Source organism: Lindgomyces ingoldianus (genome assembly GCF_010093535.1).
Source record: "Lindgomyces ingoldianus strain ATCC 200398 unplaced genomic scaffold BDR25scaffold_23, whole genome shotgun sequence".
Lineage (NCBI taxonomy): Eukaryota > Fungi > Ascomycota > Dothideomycetes > Pleosporales > Lindgomycetaceae > Lindgomyces > Lindgomyces ingoldianus.
The window spans coordinates 508525-522988 of NW_022985184.1; the positions used below are offsets into that span (position 1 = coordinate 508525).

At 47.8% G+C, this 14464-nt stretch overlaps 5 protein-coding genes across 5 annotated transcripts; 2 read left to right on the forward strand and 3 right to left on the reverse strand.

Moving 5' to 3' along the window:
- Nucleotides 1-673: 673 nt before the first annotated feature.
- BDR25DRAFT_344049 (HET-domain-containing protein) lies at nt 674-3149 on the reverse strand. Its single transcript, XM_033693895.1, has 2 exons — nt 2700-3149; nt 674-2647 (listed from the first exon to the last, which is right to left on the reverse strand). Exons 1-2 carry the CDS (start codon nt 3061-3063, stop codon nt 816-818), a joined length of 2196 nt encoding a protein of 731 aa, XP_033545624.1. The 5' UTR covers nt 3064-3149; the 3' UTR covers nt 674-815.
- A 503-nt stretch (nt 3150-3652) lies between these two features.
- On the forward strand, nt 3653-4953 carry BDR25DRAFT_357145 (uncharacterized protein; the record flags this gene model as incomplete). The annotated part of the gene is made up of 10 exons (XM_033695767.1): nt 3653-3828; nt 3883-3913; nt 3955-4032; nt 4094-4130; nt 4243-4298; nt 4396-4520; nt 4576-4681; nt 4707-4799; nt 4842-4871; nt 4900-4953. The coding sequence occupies 10 exons, from the start codon at nt 3653-3655 to the stop codon at nt 4951-4953; spliced, it is 786 nt and encodes a 261-aa protein (XP_033545625.1).
- A 972-nt stretch (nt 4954-5925) lies between these two features.
- BDR25DRAFT_372628 (cell division control protein 14) lies at nt 5926-7096 on the reverse strand (the record flags this gene model as incomplete). Its single annotated transcript, XM_033697238.1, has 3 exons — nt 6662-7096; nt 6556-6606; nt 5926-6506 (listed from the first exon to the last, which is right to left on the reverse strand). The coding sequence occupies exons 1-3, from the start codon at nt 6924-6926 to the stop codon at nt 5926-5928; spliced, it is 897 nt and encodes a 298-aa protein (XP_033545626.1). The 5' UTR covers nt 6927-7096.
- Nucleotides 7097-7757: 661 nt separating this feature from the next.
- On the forward strand, nt 7758-10222 carry BDR25DRAFT_52970 (uncharacterized protein). Its single transcript, XM_033698701.1, has 5 exons — nt 7758-7959; nt 8031-8206; nt 8403-8716; nt 8838-9402; nt 9476-10222. Exons 1-5 carry the CDS (start codon nt 7938-7940, stop codon nt 9938-9940), a joined length of 1542 nt encoding a protein of 513 aa, XP_033545627.1. The 5' UTR covers nt 7758-7937; the 3' UTR covers nt 9941-10222.
- A 1943-nt stretch (nt 10223-12165) lies between these two features.
- Nucleotides 12166-13140, reverse strand: BDR25DRAFT_230348 (Cupredoxin; the record flags this gene model as incomplete). The annotated part of the gene is made up of 3 exons (XM_033685337.1): nt 12166-12604; nt 12662-12774; nt 12826-13140. The coding sequence occupies 3 exons, from the start codon at nt 13138-13140 to the stop codon at nt 12166-12168; spliced, it is 867 nt and encodes a 288-aa protein (XP_033545628.1).
- Between the last annotated feature and the right edge of the window lie 1324 nt (nt 13141-14464).

Below are 14464 nucleotides of genomic sequence, written 5' to 3' on the forward strand. Positions count from 1 at the left end.
TCTAGGAGTGGATACTGCCATACAGTCGCGTGCAAAACCGGCGTCGTGATTGTGCACCTTTTGACTTTAATTCTGGTGCCACCCTGGAACATAAGGAGAACACTATTGGTCACAATGTACAAGGGTTCCGGAGGAGCAAAGACTACCTAGAGCTGGGTCATTTTTAATTACTAGTAGCGACCTCCACCACTGTGGCTGCCTTACTCGTCGGACGCAAAAGATAACATGTGCCCTTGATCGTACTATATGCCCTCGAAATTGTCCCCTTGAGCTTGTGGACTCGAACGGGTCCCATCGAACGGGTCCCATCGAACGCGTGCCCTCGAATGAGTGCCCTTGAATGAGTGCCTTCGAGCGCTCTCCGACTCTGTAATTGCTGAGATGGCATCTTCAACTGCTCCTCGACTTTGCAAGTTTGGACTAGTACCCCTCTAATTATGTTGTCCTCCAACATTGAGTCTAGCATTTGTGTTCTCCTCTCGCGAGAGCCGTCTATCGTCGGAGTTTGGCAGTGGCAAATCGGACTATGACGGGGCTGTCAGCCCGAAGGTAACATGAGAATCGTAATCTACGCGTCATGGATGCTATAGGGTGGTGAGAATGAAAATGCTGCCGTGTGTGAGAGTGATCTCTCCTCCATCGTGATCATTTGCTTTGCTGCCCATAGTATGAGCGGAAGAGGATGATCAAAGCGATGTATCTTGAGAATCATTGGTCGTGTTGTTGGAGCCAGAGTATCTTGGTTCAGAAAAGTTCAGAGTATCCCTGGCAAACATTTTGTCTCCAAATTCCCATTTGAATTCTAGCTTCATCATTCAGATGATTATAATAGTTTCAATTCCCCATGGCTCCGACTTCAACTCTGTAACTACAGCACGAGTGCCTTTGACCTTTCTTCCTTTCCTCCTCTGCGGACCAAGGCGAGCAGACAGGGAGCTCTCAGACTCTTTCAGTTTGTTGATGAGATCTGGCGACGCTACATCTGCGTCACAAAAGTATCGGAGTGTATCCATCCCAACACGACGATACACATTGATTCCATTAGACACATCACCCGTAGCTTCGAGCACAAGTAGATCAAGCGAGTGTGTATCTCCAAGCATTTGAAGCGCAGCATAATGACCACCTCCGGAAGGCGAGGAGAATCTGTGTGCCAGACCTCCAAGGCTCTCTTTGTCGACTATTTCTGACAGATGCCGCTCGAGTTCTGACATGGAGGCTTCTGCAGATGACCAGTCTGCATTGTAGAGTCTGGAGACTCTCTTTAGTGGACCTTTGATTGTTATCTTACCACCTTTAACATTACCAAATGGCTGGCTTTGGTCAGTAAGCTCGATGGATACACTCTCGACTTGAGACAAACTTGTGAGGATATCGCTGCTCTTCTGTCTGAACTTGACGATCTCGTATCCCACACTGGCCCAGCTCCAAGATGGAAAGTTGCTATAGCTGGATCTCATGCTGTCTACGGATTGTCGAGGGATAAGCATTGAGCCTTCAGTGTACCACAAGAGACCCCGGATCAAGTCCGGTTTCCATAGACCAACGACGTACTCATGGGTTCGGATTATGCTGCCAAAGATTCTGGCAAGACCTGAGATTGCTACTAGTCGATCACTGATTTTGGTGAACCTCCTTGGAGTATACTCTTCGACCAAATCGTACCACAAATGAAATGTATTCGGATCCGAGAGCAGAGGATAGTCTGGGTTGGTGGGTAAATGACTGGGAAATCTTTTGAACTTCATAAAAGAGTCTAGTGTCCAGAACCATGCGGATCCAAACGAAATGTCGTCCGAGCGCGCTAGAGTATCAGAAACCATGTCGTTTACACTTTTGGTCACGCCTCTTTCAAACTTCTCCTCCTCGCAGCATTTCCATATCATCTGAGAAGCCGTAAAATGCAGCAGTCGGCTGGGGAGCAGACCTTCTTGCATTGTCCATCCTCGGTTAGTCCATGGCCCTGTGAGTTTGTCTTCGTCCGGGTCCCATTCTGGCGAAAAATAGACTCGTGTAGGAGGCTCAGCGTTGGGAGATTCTCCAGATGAGCTGTTGGAAGATAATATGGGAACGTACGGGATTACACGCTCCTTCAAAAATCCACTCTTGACCGAGTTCGAACTGGCGACAACAAGAGTCAACAACGATCCTCCATAGATCTCATTCATCTTGGGAGCTTGATCATCCCAGTCTTTATTGTTGTCTTCTTGAATAATGCAGAGTGCATCAATCCAAATAAAGTCGAGCCCCAAACCTCTTGTGACCAGTATCGCATCTCGAATCGTAGGATCAAGGCTGTCTAAGGGGATTCCGTTCTCAAGCCTTTCCCTGGTATCTGCAGTAAGCTTCATCAAAGGGTCTTCTTGGCCCCAACAGTAGCTGAGAGACAGCCATTCGACTTGTTGAGAGGCCAGAGGAAATTCCACAAGGAATGGATGCCGGGTTTCGCTGCCAACGTTGATCAATCGCTTCGGCGTGTTCTGGATCTGAGCAGTGAGTTTACAATCTGCGTGGCTTTCCAAACAGCTTCGAAGCCAGGATGACGCGATTGCGAAAGCTTCCTTGGAGCCGGGATCCTTCTCGTTCATTCGCAGGATTGGCGGCGAATCGTCCTCTTTGATGCCACAGAGCTGAAAGTATTGCTCCACTATCGCCCGGATCAGTCTTTAGGGATGAGGTCTTGCTAATTTTCTGCTCACCATCGTCTTCATTCATGTAGACATCGAGCCGACAAAGTTGAATCAGTTCCTCAGTCTCATAGCACACCTGAATCCTGTTGCTGAATGTGCGGAAGACGATCTGCAGGCCTCTCGCATCTTCCACATCAGCGACCTGTCTTTTCTCGAACGCTTGGAATATGATTTTGCAAAGTTTGCATGTAGAGCTCGACTTTCCAACCTCGAAAATGTCGCAGTGGTGTCTTAATGGTGCTAGAAGGTCAGATGCGAGCGGGGCATCATCATATCCTATGTCGCGTGCTTCCTGTCTCTCCCGAGCTTGTTGCAGGCATGTCAAAAGGAGCGTCCGGAAGTCAAGACTTTTGCATGTTGTGCAAAGGGTCATTTCGAGCCATGGACGCAGAGTTTCGCACGACAAAGAACAAGGTTCTGCACAGTTAAAAATGGGACCGGATCGTAAGACGAGTGTCGTACAGTACTTGTAGAAGTCTAGCAAGTCATTTCAGACGGTCTGGCTTCAGAGTCAGCATTCTGTCAGCAGTGCCCTAGCCACATGTCTAAAGCCACAATGCCAGGGGCTTCTTCTTGGCTGTAGATTATCTAAGAGATTAATACAATGCCTTGGCACACGGTGCCGAGCTGATCCTTGTTCGATTTTGTCTAAAAGTACCGACCAGGGTGGCGACAGCGCATGACATCGCGGCGTATGATCGCCACAAGGCTGATAGAGACTCCTGGTCTTCGAGATAGCCTAAGGAACCAATGTCAAAGAGCTTTGTATTCTTCAAAGTCGAAAGAACATCTTTGGTCGTGATGTGGTAGCTTGAGGCTTTTTAATTATGAACAAAGGTGATCTAAAAATTAAGGCGGCAACGACAATGCCGAACGTAATTTTTAGATTTACAATGCCCAAGATCTTCGCAATTGGGCACACATCAAGACAAAACTAAAATTGGGTCGATTCTAGCACGAAAATGATTATTTTTATTATGGAAAAGTCAAAGTACCTGAATATCGTCTCGCCACACCCACTGTCCCGCCACGGCCCGATCGACGTTACTTATGAGCAGGCTGATTGTTCCGTAAACCGTCGTTCTCTAAATGATATTTACACTCTTTCCAGAGCGACCATACTCGCCAGTAGAGATGTGTAGATTCCTAAAATCTCAGAATTGTTTCCTATAAACTTCTAAGACTGTGGAAGCATGTTGGCTCCTTCTTCCTTGAATCTTCTTGTTTTAATCTCTTCTAAATTTTGGTAAACTGTGTTTAACAGAAATTGGATTTGGCACCCCACCTTTTCGATTTCAACTCCTGCCCTCTTGGCGTCTTCAGCTCAAACCACTACCGAACGGTAGGAGCTATTAAATAGTTCTTTATGCAGTATTTGTAGAGCTCAACGAGTCTTCTCTAAGAGGGGAATAATCATCGGCCAAATCTGTCCAAGGCTTGGTGAGTTATAGAGGGCGGAAATTGGTAGCTAGTACAATGCATTCTTAGGGTCCTTAAAAGCTATTGGCTTTCCAGCGCTATAACTCAGCCAAATGTTAACAGGCTCAGATAGTGGTAGAACAGCTACTTGTACACGCAGGTGTTGGTTCTAATGCTAAAGACACGGAAGTCTAAACACCACTTCTGCTTGCCACATTGAAAGGACATAAGGCAAAAGTAGAAGGGTTGTTAGCACATAAAGGGGTCGACACCGACTCTAACGAAGTGTTTTGACAAACCATGGCTTTCGATTACTGCAATTGAAGGATACGAAGCAGTAGTGGAGCAGCTACTTGCACATAGAGACGTTGACCCTGGTGCTGAAGACACTTTCCGCGAGACCTCGCTTTTGTGCGTTGCACAAAGTAGATAGGAGGGAATAGTAGCTGCTGATAGCAAAGGATAGTATTGATCCTATTTCTGAAGACAAGATTAGTGAAAACATTCCGCTTTTGTTGGCTGAAACATTAGAATACAAAGAGATAGTAGCACAGCTACTGGCGAAGGCAAGCGTCGGTCTTACTACGGGTTATGTAGACTGAAAGTGGGGGACACAGCAGAGTTGCAACAGAACTGTTAGCAATGAATAGTGTGGAGCTGAGCACGTCTGATAATATGTGCTTGGTTTCAGTAGAGTGGGCTTAGGTGAGTGGAGAAAAGTGTACGCCCTAGTTGTTCTTTGACACCTCGCTTTTCGATCTGGTGCAGGTGTTAGGCGTTCGTTAAATAGGCTTTCCTATTGCAACTGGCTTTGTGGAGCGAACCGGCAAGTTTTGTGAACTAGAACAATGATTTCTAATTTATTTCTCTTCCCTGGCTAAGAATACATCTGCTAAGATTACAGAAAGTGTATGCTACTACCTATAGCTTCCAGTTCACTTAATCTTTAGTAAATGCCGCTCCTTAAAGCCTAAGGGGGCCGGCTCTGGTCGCCATAATGCTCCGCTCTCGTGACCCTAAAGATTCTCCTTAGGATTGAAGTCTACGAACTTAGGGAGTTGGATTTTTTGGGATTGGATTTTATACCACCCGTTTCGGTTCGACTACTGTACTTAACATACTGGTCTTTTGGCTCACCAGGAGGGCTGGCCATCCAATCCGAGTAGGTGTGGTTGGAGTCGGTCGGAGCGCTAACCCGTAGTGATTCTTTTGTTAGATACCCATGTTGGGAAGGCTGCGGCTAAACAACACAGTGGCTTAAGCAAATCCCACCCCGTAAAGCTGTCAATATCGATAGTTCGCAATAGGCCAGCTAAACAGGACAGAAAGCTCTAGCACAGGACCAGCCATCACCGGGGTCTACTTGCAGCACAAAATATGATGTCAGCCTTGCGCCCACTATTAAATTCAAGATAAATCTTAGCAATGTGTAACCCATTTCGGGGCCAGAGCAATGGTATCCCTGTCTACCAGACAATACTCCGAAAAGAAACCTGTATTACCACGGACAACCCGCCCACGCTATGCATCAATGCCATACAAGCAGGAAGACCAAGATGAGCTACCCAGAGGAAAAAAGGCCGGCCACGGCCACGATGCACCAGATATTACCCAGTTCTCTGAAGACTAAGACCAAGACGCCGCTATGGACTGGATCAAGGAAACAGCGATGAGAGAGTCGAGTCGGTTTAAAAGGTATTGGCAAGAAAGCAAAGACAAAGAAACATAAAAAATATGGCGAGAAAATGGCGGAGCTGGTGAAGGAAGCAGGCTCTGTCTTTCCTACTCCCTGCCTGACTGCGTGGTATGCTCGGTATCAACACGCCATAGGGGTGAACGGTGCAGTCTCCCGCAAATCCTGCACCAGCCCCTCCACGTTGTTCAAGTATCTCCCCAGCAGGTGCTGCTTCTCCTCTTGGGTCCGAATATTCTTCCTCGATGCTCCTCCAGGATCGTCTCCGCTTACAGTACTGTTCCGCTTCTCAAAGGCACTGACCAATTTGCTTGGACTTCGATGTAAGCCCATCGCGGTATTTGGAGCGCTGGCAGGAGATACCGGAACTTCGGGCATAAGGTAAAAGTATAGGAATTCGAGCAGCTTTAGCTTGACGTTCTGTGTCGTCTCGTCGGACTTGAATAAGCTCGTTATTGTAAGCAACCCATCGATGCTCTCGAATGTCCGTGTATTCTGAGGCGTTGCGAGAAGTGCAGTGACTAGAACCAACAGAGTGGACGACTGGATTGCCGGGCAATTGTACGGGTCGAGCAGGTCCAATAGCATGTTCATGTATATCTCGCGGCCAAATATTGTGCGGGATGGTGGGTGGAGGAGGAGTAGGCCCTGGAGATTTGAGAGCGCGGAGAGGATAAGAAGATCGTTCTGACCATCTGATCGAGCTTCGATCAGCATTTGTTCGCATGAAGCAGTCTACAGAAAGTCACTTACTACTAGCCATCCCCAGCAGGCGTTCGAGGCAGTCAACCACTCTCGTTGCAACTAGAATGTCTCAGTCAGCTAGCGTTCGTTCGCCATTAGTCACCGAAGAGCCTACCATTCCACTCAAAGCCTTCCTGTAACCTGAAAAATTCCCTAAAAGCGAGGTCCTCAGATAACGCGCTGAGTTTCTTCGGGCTTTGTTGCTCGCCGAGATTGATTGCGGACGCATTCCGTCGGTGTGATGGTGTTGATGGTTTCGACTTCCCACCCGACAGACAAATTTGGGCGAGCATGCCCTCAATCTGGCGAAGGCCCTTCCGAATCTTCTGCGTGTCCTTGGACGCAATATTGTCAAAGCCGAGGGAGAGCAGCGCTTCCATCTTGAGTCCGGCTAAGATGGAAGTACTGTAGAGAGAGTGCAGTCAAAGCTATTGAGATAAAGTCGAAATAGGGTGAGTATGGTGCGTGAAGATGCAGGAGAAGGGAGGGAAATGGAGATGCATGCAGCCAGCAATTAGAGATTGCGGAGAAGGAGGGAATTTTGGCTTTGTGCGCCTAGCGATTGGGGGTTGGGTCTTCTGGAACAAGCCAAGAGGGGAGGATGGTTGCGTGGTAAACAGCACCGTTGCTATGGGGAGAGCGTCCAACCTTGGCATTAGCATGGAGCTACCAGTGGACCTGCCAACCGTCTCTGGCTTGGCGATGACGGATATCAGACCATGAGAATCTTCCTTCAACCTCACCTCCTCTACTCTGTGGAAAGATGTCAGTCATGTATGGCTTTGGTCGTCGCTATCGGCCTAATCGCAAAGTCCGAGGCTGGTGGGCATTACCAGCACCATGAACCCTACTTGCTCATCGGACCAAAGAACAATCATGCGCAGTTACGAGCAACGGCTCAAATGCGCAGCATGTCTAGCGATGAATGGCTGCTTCTAAATGCGAGCTATCTTGAGTCCCGAGCTGAACCATCCGCCCGCTTGCGTTCACCGGAGCTTGGCAGATGCAAACGGGAGACCTCCCACCCGTGACGCTTGAACAATTTCCCAAGGCTCCCAGCCCAGACTCAACGCAGCAAAGCCCGCGCCATCGTTATTTCTCCTCTCTTCTCCCGAATCGTTAGTTTGGCTAAGTCACACAAGGCTGAAGCCGCTTGAGTGGTGCTGGTGACTGCCTCACAGCTAAGCCCCCCCACACTTGCTTGTACGAGCCGAGAATCTGGCCTCGTTTTCAAACCTGCATTTCTTCACCCACGAACGTTCTATATGCTAATGGCTTAGACACCAAGACGGCTTTTATTCTTCATGCCTATTCTACACCGAGTTTTCTTCATTTCACCACGCTCCCTTACATACATACCCTAACCCAGCTGACTTACATTGGGTGACACGATGCGCTTCATGGGTCTCAATGGTAGCACCCCTACTCCTCCTGGCATTAATAAAGCGATCGCAAATTAACTATCTAATATACTTGTCAACTAGGGACACAACTAGCGGGCGTTCCCATCGGCATCATTCGCTTCGCCATCTTTGTGCCTTTTGGTATCTACTTTGGAACGTCTTCGAACCACTGGAACCTCATCAAGAGCCATGATGTGCTCCAGGGAGCTCCGTACAACCCAGTAATTGCAAAGGGAGAGCATCTCGCCGTACAATGGGTAAGAAATAACTCTCACTATAGTCGAATGAACACGTGCTTCAGTTTCGAGTTCTTCGTTTTCTTTCTATGCGCTGTTCTTCTAGGAAAGTGCTTCCTCTGCAAAATCCTAAGTCACAATGTCGCAGCCCTTATTTCGTCCTCCTCCAAGGTCACATATTCTAATTATGTGACGATCAATCATTAACAAGATCTAGGGCAAATTCGGCTTCTACTGGAATTTCGCCGTCTGGATCCCGGCAATTATCATTCCACCACCGTTTACGATAGTCTTCGGCTTCATAGACCTCGCCGTTACTGTAATGCTTTCAATAGTTACGCGCTACCAGGCAGGATATGCTCCCCATGATGTCAATCGATGCAGGGGATCCGGATCGCATTACTGGCAACTTCCGCCAAACACGACCGAGAGCTTCTTTGAGATCTCAGCAAGGCTCAACGCTACGAAAACCAGTCCATTTCAGATGTGTAAAAGTTATGTGCAGGAGTGGCAGTATGGTATTACTCTCTCGTACGTATACACTTTCTTTTGATAGGTGTTTTGTCTGGGGGACTAAGACTTTAAACCACGAAAGTCCCTAATTGAGATCTCCACTTAGCTGCTTTTTTGTCCATGTGCTAATTCCACATAGCTTCTTCTACGGCTTAATTGCTGTTGTAAACATAATCACTAGCCTCACCTTTTGCGCCATAGCAGCGCGGGACAGCCAGCGCCAACAACGTTCCTTCCGAGAATGGATGTTCGAGTTCGTATCCACCTTTCCCAGGTTCATCGGTATCTTTCTGTACATACTATATTTCATTCCAGTGGTCTTCTTCCGCTGTCTCCCGCTCAGTATCAAGTCCCGAACCCGATACGGCAGACGCTTTGCAGTTAAGACTAGCCAGCGACTTCCAACTCCCCATGAGATTAAACTGAAGACCAGGCGGAACAAAAAAGGCCCGAATCGCTACAAAGGAGGGGATGGGGAGCCAACTGGTTTGGCAGATTTCTTGGGCATCTATGATATCCTTATGCTAGTGGTTGAGGATTTGCATTACACAGATATTGTCAACCTCAGTCTGGCATCGAAAAGCGTGCGCGAAGCTGTTCTTCCAGTCACCGACTACGACCGGCGTTTGCAGCACTTCCGAAGATATGCGTGTGAACCAGGGTCGAAGGAGCGGTGCTGGGTCTGCACGAACACAATATGTCCTGTAAGTCACTCTTTCCACCTTCGCACCCACCTCCGTTTCCGGAACCAAAGATAATAACCGTATATCGACGTAGGGATGCAAACGCTTCCGCAATCTCCGCCAAACAACTCCATACTGGCACCTCGACAGCTGTCGTCCCTACTGCAACAAATGCTACTGGACGACCATCCAACATTCCACCACGGCCCCACGCATCGACTCACGAATCTGCATCTGCGCGCCTCCCACCACGCACCCCAACACCATCCAGCGGATGTGGAAGGGCGCGTCCTACTACTCCCGGCAACCGACAAACTGCATCTCACGCAATGTGTGTCGGACATGTGATATTAAGCCCGATGATGAGCTTCTGGAGATTAGGGAGAAGAGGACTAGGTGTGAGTTGAGGGATCCGAGAAGACATACGAAGTGTAAGAATTGTAGTAAGGTTTTGAAGGGCGGGCCGAAGTGGTGGGTTTGTAAGAAGTGTAAGAAGGAGTGTACAAGTCTTTGTCATGCACCGTGGGGAAAGAAAGGGGAAGGCGATGAGGCTGTTTGAATTAAATTGAGAAGGTGGTGTGTGAAGGGGTTTTGATCGGTTTTGGTTTTCGTTTTTGAGGAGGATCTGATTTGCATTGGTGGCGTTGGATTGGTTTGGATTGATGGAGTTGAGTGCCACATAGCGTATGCATATGGGTCCAGCATTTTTACTCGATGAAATTTCCCTTCAAAATCTCCATATGTTAAAACCGCCTACAATTTTTCACCCTACTTTACTTGCTAACCGAGGGTGATTGTGTTTCATTGCACTACGTAGTTCTGAATGCTAGAATCATCCATGTCAACACCAAATCAGGTTCAAATTCCAGGTATTAGACAATATTTCAATGAGAATACTTAGCAAGTTAATTGATTCATATCGTTGTTGTAGTCTTGCATTTCTTGCAAAAGTTTTCGAGATCCAACACCTAACCTTGGAACCCTCCACAGATCACCTCAAAAGTCACCTACTCTAGCATGAAATTTTCATACATTATTGGATGCAAGAATCGCGAGAACGCAGGCTAGATAGATAGAGCGGAAGACTTCGTACAAAATGATATATTCAAAACTATAGCTTTGCTTTGGAGGTTTGATGTTTGGGAGGGTTGGAAAAGTGAAGTTGTCCGAAGCATCAATGATTTTACAGAGCTGTTGGAAATCGACCAATCACAAGCCAATAAAATATCGGACATTGCCGATTTATGAGCGATCGATTAAAGTTATTTGATTGGTCCTTCGCCAGCCCCATGATGTCTTCCACAGTTTGAACTTCAATCTTTAGTGCCAAAGGGTAAACAATGGGAATGTAAGCGAGGCGATTCTCTTGCACACTTACTGTGGAAGACTGTCGTCTGAGTGCACATCGCGATAGGACTGCATCAATACGAGGCGTTCCGGTAGGCAATCTTCGGCTTTAGCACCCCCCAGACTTCCGAGCTAGTTTGCTCCATGATAGTGCACCGCCACCGCCCTCTTTCGTGTCGCAGACTCGTACACCTAAATCCCAACGTTTTCAATTCGCATCTAAGCCTCTCATAAACCCCGGTCCAGGCACCTGCATCTAGAGCTGCATATATATATATATATTTATTTATTTATATATGTGTAGTTATACCCTTTCTGCTTCGGCATAATGGTGGATACGATAAGGGCTTCCGCGTTCGCGAGGATGCAAAAGAGGAGCATCCAGGGGAGGCGGGCTCTGATGAAGCGGAGGATGCTGAAGACAATTGGAGGGATTATTTCGGAGAAGGGGAGGATGTAAATGTTAGTTGGTGCGCTGGGTATGAGGCCCGGGTTTATCGCTGCTGTTGGAAATTAGCTGTAGAGTTTCTAGGTACATATGCAAATGTACCAATTTCAGGGAGAGGACAGAGGCCTTCTGAAGGAGGCTGGATTCGGGACTGGGAGTTGGGGTGGATATACAAGTCGGGACGAAGAACATACCTTCTCCCAACTTCCCGCGACTCCCTAGTCATCGATATTATAGCATATTTTCAATGCTCCACAAACCTAGAGAGCACAAGCCCCACCATAAACAGCGGAGCTAAATTATTCACCAACCCATCTAGTACCACATCAATAGGTTTGGTTTTGGGGCTGTACAGATAGAGTACGTAAATGCTTAGGATTAGAAGGGAGCAAGAGAGAAACCACAGCGTAAGACATGGCTATAACCGCAAACGATACGGAGCAGGGTCGGGCTCTTTAGGTGATGATGTGGGAATGAAGTCATACGAGTACTGTTTTCACGTTTTCCATCTCAAAGACTTGGAGTTAGGTCCGGAATGCAGGGTTGGAAGTATCATTGTGTTGCATGTTGCTAGTCGATTGAAGAAGGGTTGTTTGTGAAATGGGAAATGGAAAGAATGTTGTAGGGAAATTTTGATACTACGAAGATAATATAATGATAGGTCGTGGGTGTTGCTAACCTTAGTGGTTGAAATTCACCTCAAGAGGCAAGTTCTTTATTTCCGTGAAACATGCTTATCCTGCGTTGGAACATACTTCCGAAGTCAGAATTTGTCCCGACACAGAACTACAGTTTAAGTCAACTGCCTCTGTAACGCTCAAAGTGTCGACAGGCAACGTACACAAGAGACAAAAACACGGCAATGCAGGAATTCAAATCTATATAAGCATTACATTACTTTTCCAGAAGCTTTCGAATGCTTTTATACAATAATATTAAACTCCGATTCCTGCGGGTATCATTATCAAACTCCAGGTTTGTGCGGGCCATTACAACATAAATCCAACAAAGACAACAAAAAAGCCTCCAATCGCACCAGTCCTTGCAACAAGGGAAGATGCGGCTCCTGTTGACAAAACAATACCATCTGTAGTCGTAGCAGTGGGCGAACCGTTACCAATGGGTACAGTACCGTTGGCAGGAGGTGGTGGGGGTACTCCGCTGGCAGTAGCAGCTGGTGGCGGCGGGGGTACGAAGGTCGCGAGTTCAGTTCCCGAAGCAGCAGGGGGCGGGGGTGGAGGTACTTCGCTGGTAGCAGCTGGTGGAGGTGGGGGTGGGGGAGGGGGCGCACTAGACGCAAGGGCGGTTCCAGCTGGAGGTGGTGGAGCTTGACCATTGAGCGTTCCACCGCTCACTGCGCCTGGGAATGTGCTGGAATTTGTCTTCATTGCGAGGCCACGGAAGGCCTCGAGAGTGTTACCGGTTGCTCTGAAGGAACGTTAGTCATATGGTCTCAAGATAGACATGCAGGAAGTGGATACTTACGGGGCGTTGATTGCAGCGACCATTCCCGAGGCGCAATGTGGCATTGGCTTGAGAGCTCCGCAGTATAGCCAGATGGGCTTGTCAGTGGTCACTTTGATCGTGAATGTTTGGCTCTATTATCTAAGTTAGCTTATTGAATTTTTCGAGCAGTGGGAAAGACATACAGCTGCGCCCCCGGTACTCGGAATGAATCCAGAGAAGATTGCTCCCTCAAGTGGGTTGCATGGGTTGGCGAACGAAGATTGCACAACCGAGTGATTCTTTGGGAAGAATTGGAACTCGATCTCATCACCAATCTTGGCATAGATGTTGTCTGGCGTGAACTTGAGGCCGTCTTTGCCAACGGCTACGGTTTGCTTGCTCGGGGCTGCCGCATAGGTTGCGCTTGGATAATAGTTGTTTGGTGCAGCGGTTGATTTCTGCTCATACCCATTTCCACCACCTTTTGACTTCTGCTCGTAGCCGTAATTGGCAGTCATTGTTGACTTCTGCTCGTAGCCATTATCGTAGCCCTTGGACTTCTGTTCGTAGCCATTGTTGTAGCCCTTTGACTTTTGCTCGTAGCCATTGTCGTAGCCCTTTGACTTTTGCTCGTAGCCATTGTCGTAGCCCTTGGACTTCTGCTCCTGGTTGTTGCCATACTGGTTGTTGCCATACTGGTTGTTGCCGTACTGGTTGTTCTTATTGTTGTCGTTGTTGTAGTTGTTGTTGTTATTGTTGTTGTTCCCGCCGTACCCTTGGTTTGAAGCAAAAACTAAAGGAAATGTTGCGAGCGCTGCCAGGAAGATAGAAGATTTCATGATGAACGAAAGTCAAAAGAAAGTCTAACGAAAGTATGAAAATGGCTAGAAGGGAAGGAACTCGTGACCCGGTACTCTAAAGTATGATCAGATATCCAAACTCCATCTCGACGAGGGGAGCACCCTTAAGTATGCCTAGGGAGATGAGGCACGGCCAACAAGGCCGGAAGTTTCACCACCACGTATGACGATCCCGATTAAGGAACAGATATTTTTGCTGCCTCATGTTGTGCCGTTTCTATGAAGCGCCTCGCGGAAGGCTGCCTCTCCGAGGCTAGATTGTTGGCAGGGGCGGACAAGTGTACCTTAGGAGAAGATAGCAGCCACGTGGGAGAAGAATCAGGGGTGAAGGCGCAGATTCTGAGACGAAGTTCACAAGAAATGTCCATCCTAATTCGATACTGAGGTCTAAAATCGTTTGGGGCGTTCACGGGAGCGCAGAAGCCGGTGCTAGAGAGTGGCGATGTGGCGCTTATCCTGAGGTGTGAGGCTGAGCAAAAGCTGCACGAGCCTCGCATCCAGGTACATCCGAAACCTAAAGAGCTTCAGGGTAGGATATTATTGGAGAGATTCGTCTCTTTTTGCGATTTAAGCTTTTTAGGATTTGAGTTGTCGTGAGCTTGTTTTTGGTGCCTGCCTGCGAAATGTGAGCTAAGAAAAGGTACAGGAGAATGGGTTTGGTGGGAGAGCAATTCCTCTCGTGCTTAAAATACGCTGTAGGCGCTGCCAAGTCGCACGTGCCATGGAAATGAAGAACCTTGAATTCCAGATTGAAATCCAAAGGTGGCAAAGGCGGTTGACGCAAACTGGTCTTAAGCAAATCCCTCCTTGTCCCAATCGAACACCTTTCTAGTGATAGGGCATCTTTTGCATCTCTTGCGTTGCAAGTTTGCATCTCCAAGTCCTAGGTAATCTTAATAAACATGCGACGAAAACACTTGTTGAACGAGGATACGGGTTGGTGTTTGACCTGACGCACGGCCCCTGTAGATCGCTGATCGCG

Bases quoted from the DNA above. Each gene is read 5' to 3' on its own strand.
- BDR25DRAFT_52970 (XM_033698701.1), top strand. From the start codon at position 7,938: ATGCGCTTCATGGGTCTCAATG. The intron at 7,960-8,030 runs GTAGCACCCCTA...CTTGTCAACTAG, and splicing joins GCGCTTCATGGGTCTCAATG to GGACACAACTAGCGGGCGTT. The intron at 8,207-8,402 runs GTAAGAAATAAC...AACAAGATCTAG, and splicing joins AGCATCTCGCCGTACAATGG to GGCAAATTCGGCTTCTACTG.
- BDR25DRAFT_344049 (XM_033693895.1), bottom strand. From the start codon at position 3,063: ATGACCCTTTGCACAACATGCAAAAGTCTTGACTTCCGGACGCTCCTT. The intron at 2,648-2,699 runs GTGAGCAGAAAA...TCCGGGCGATAG, and splicing joins CTACATGAATGAAGACGATG to TGGAGCAATACTTTCAGCTC.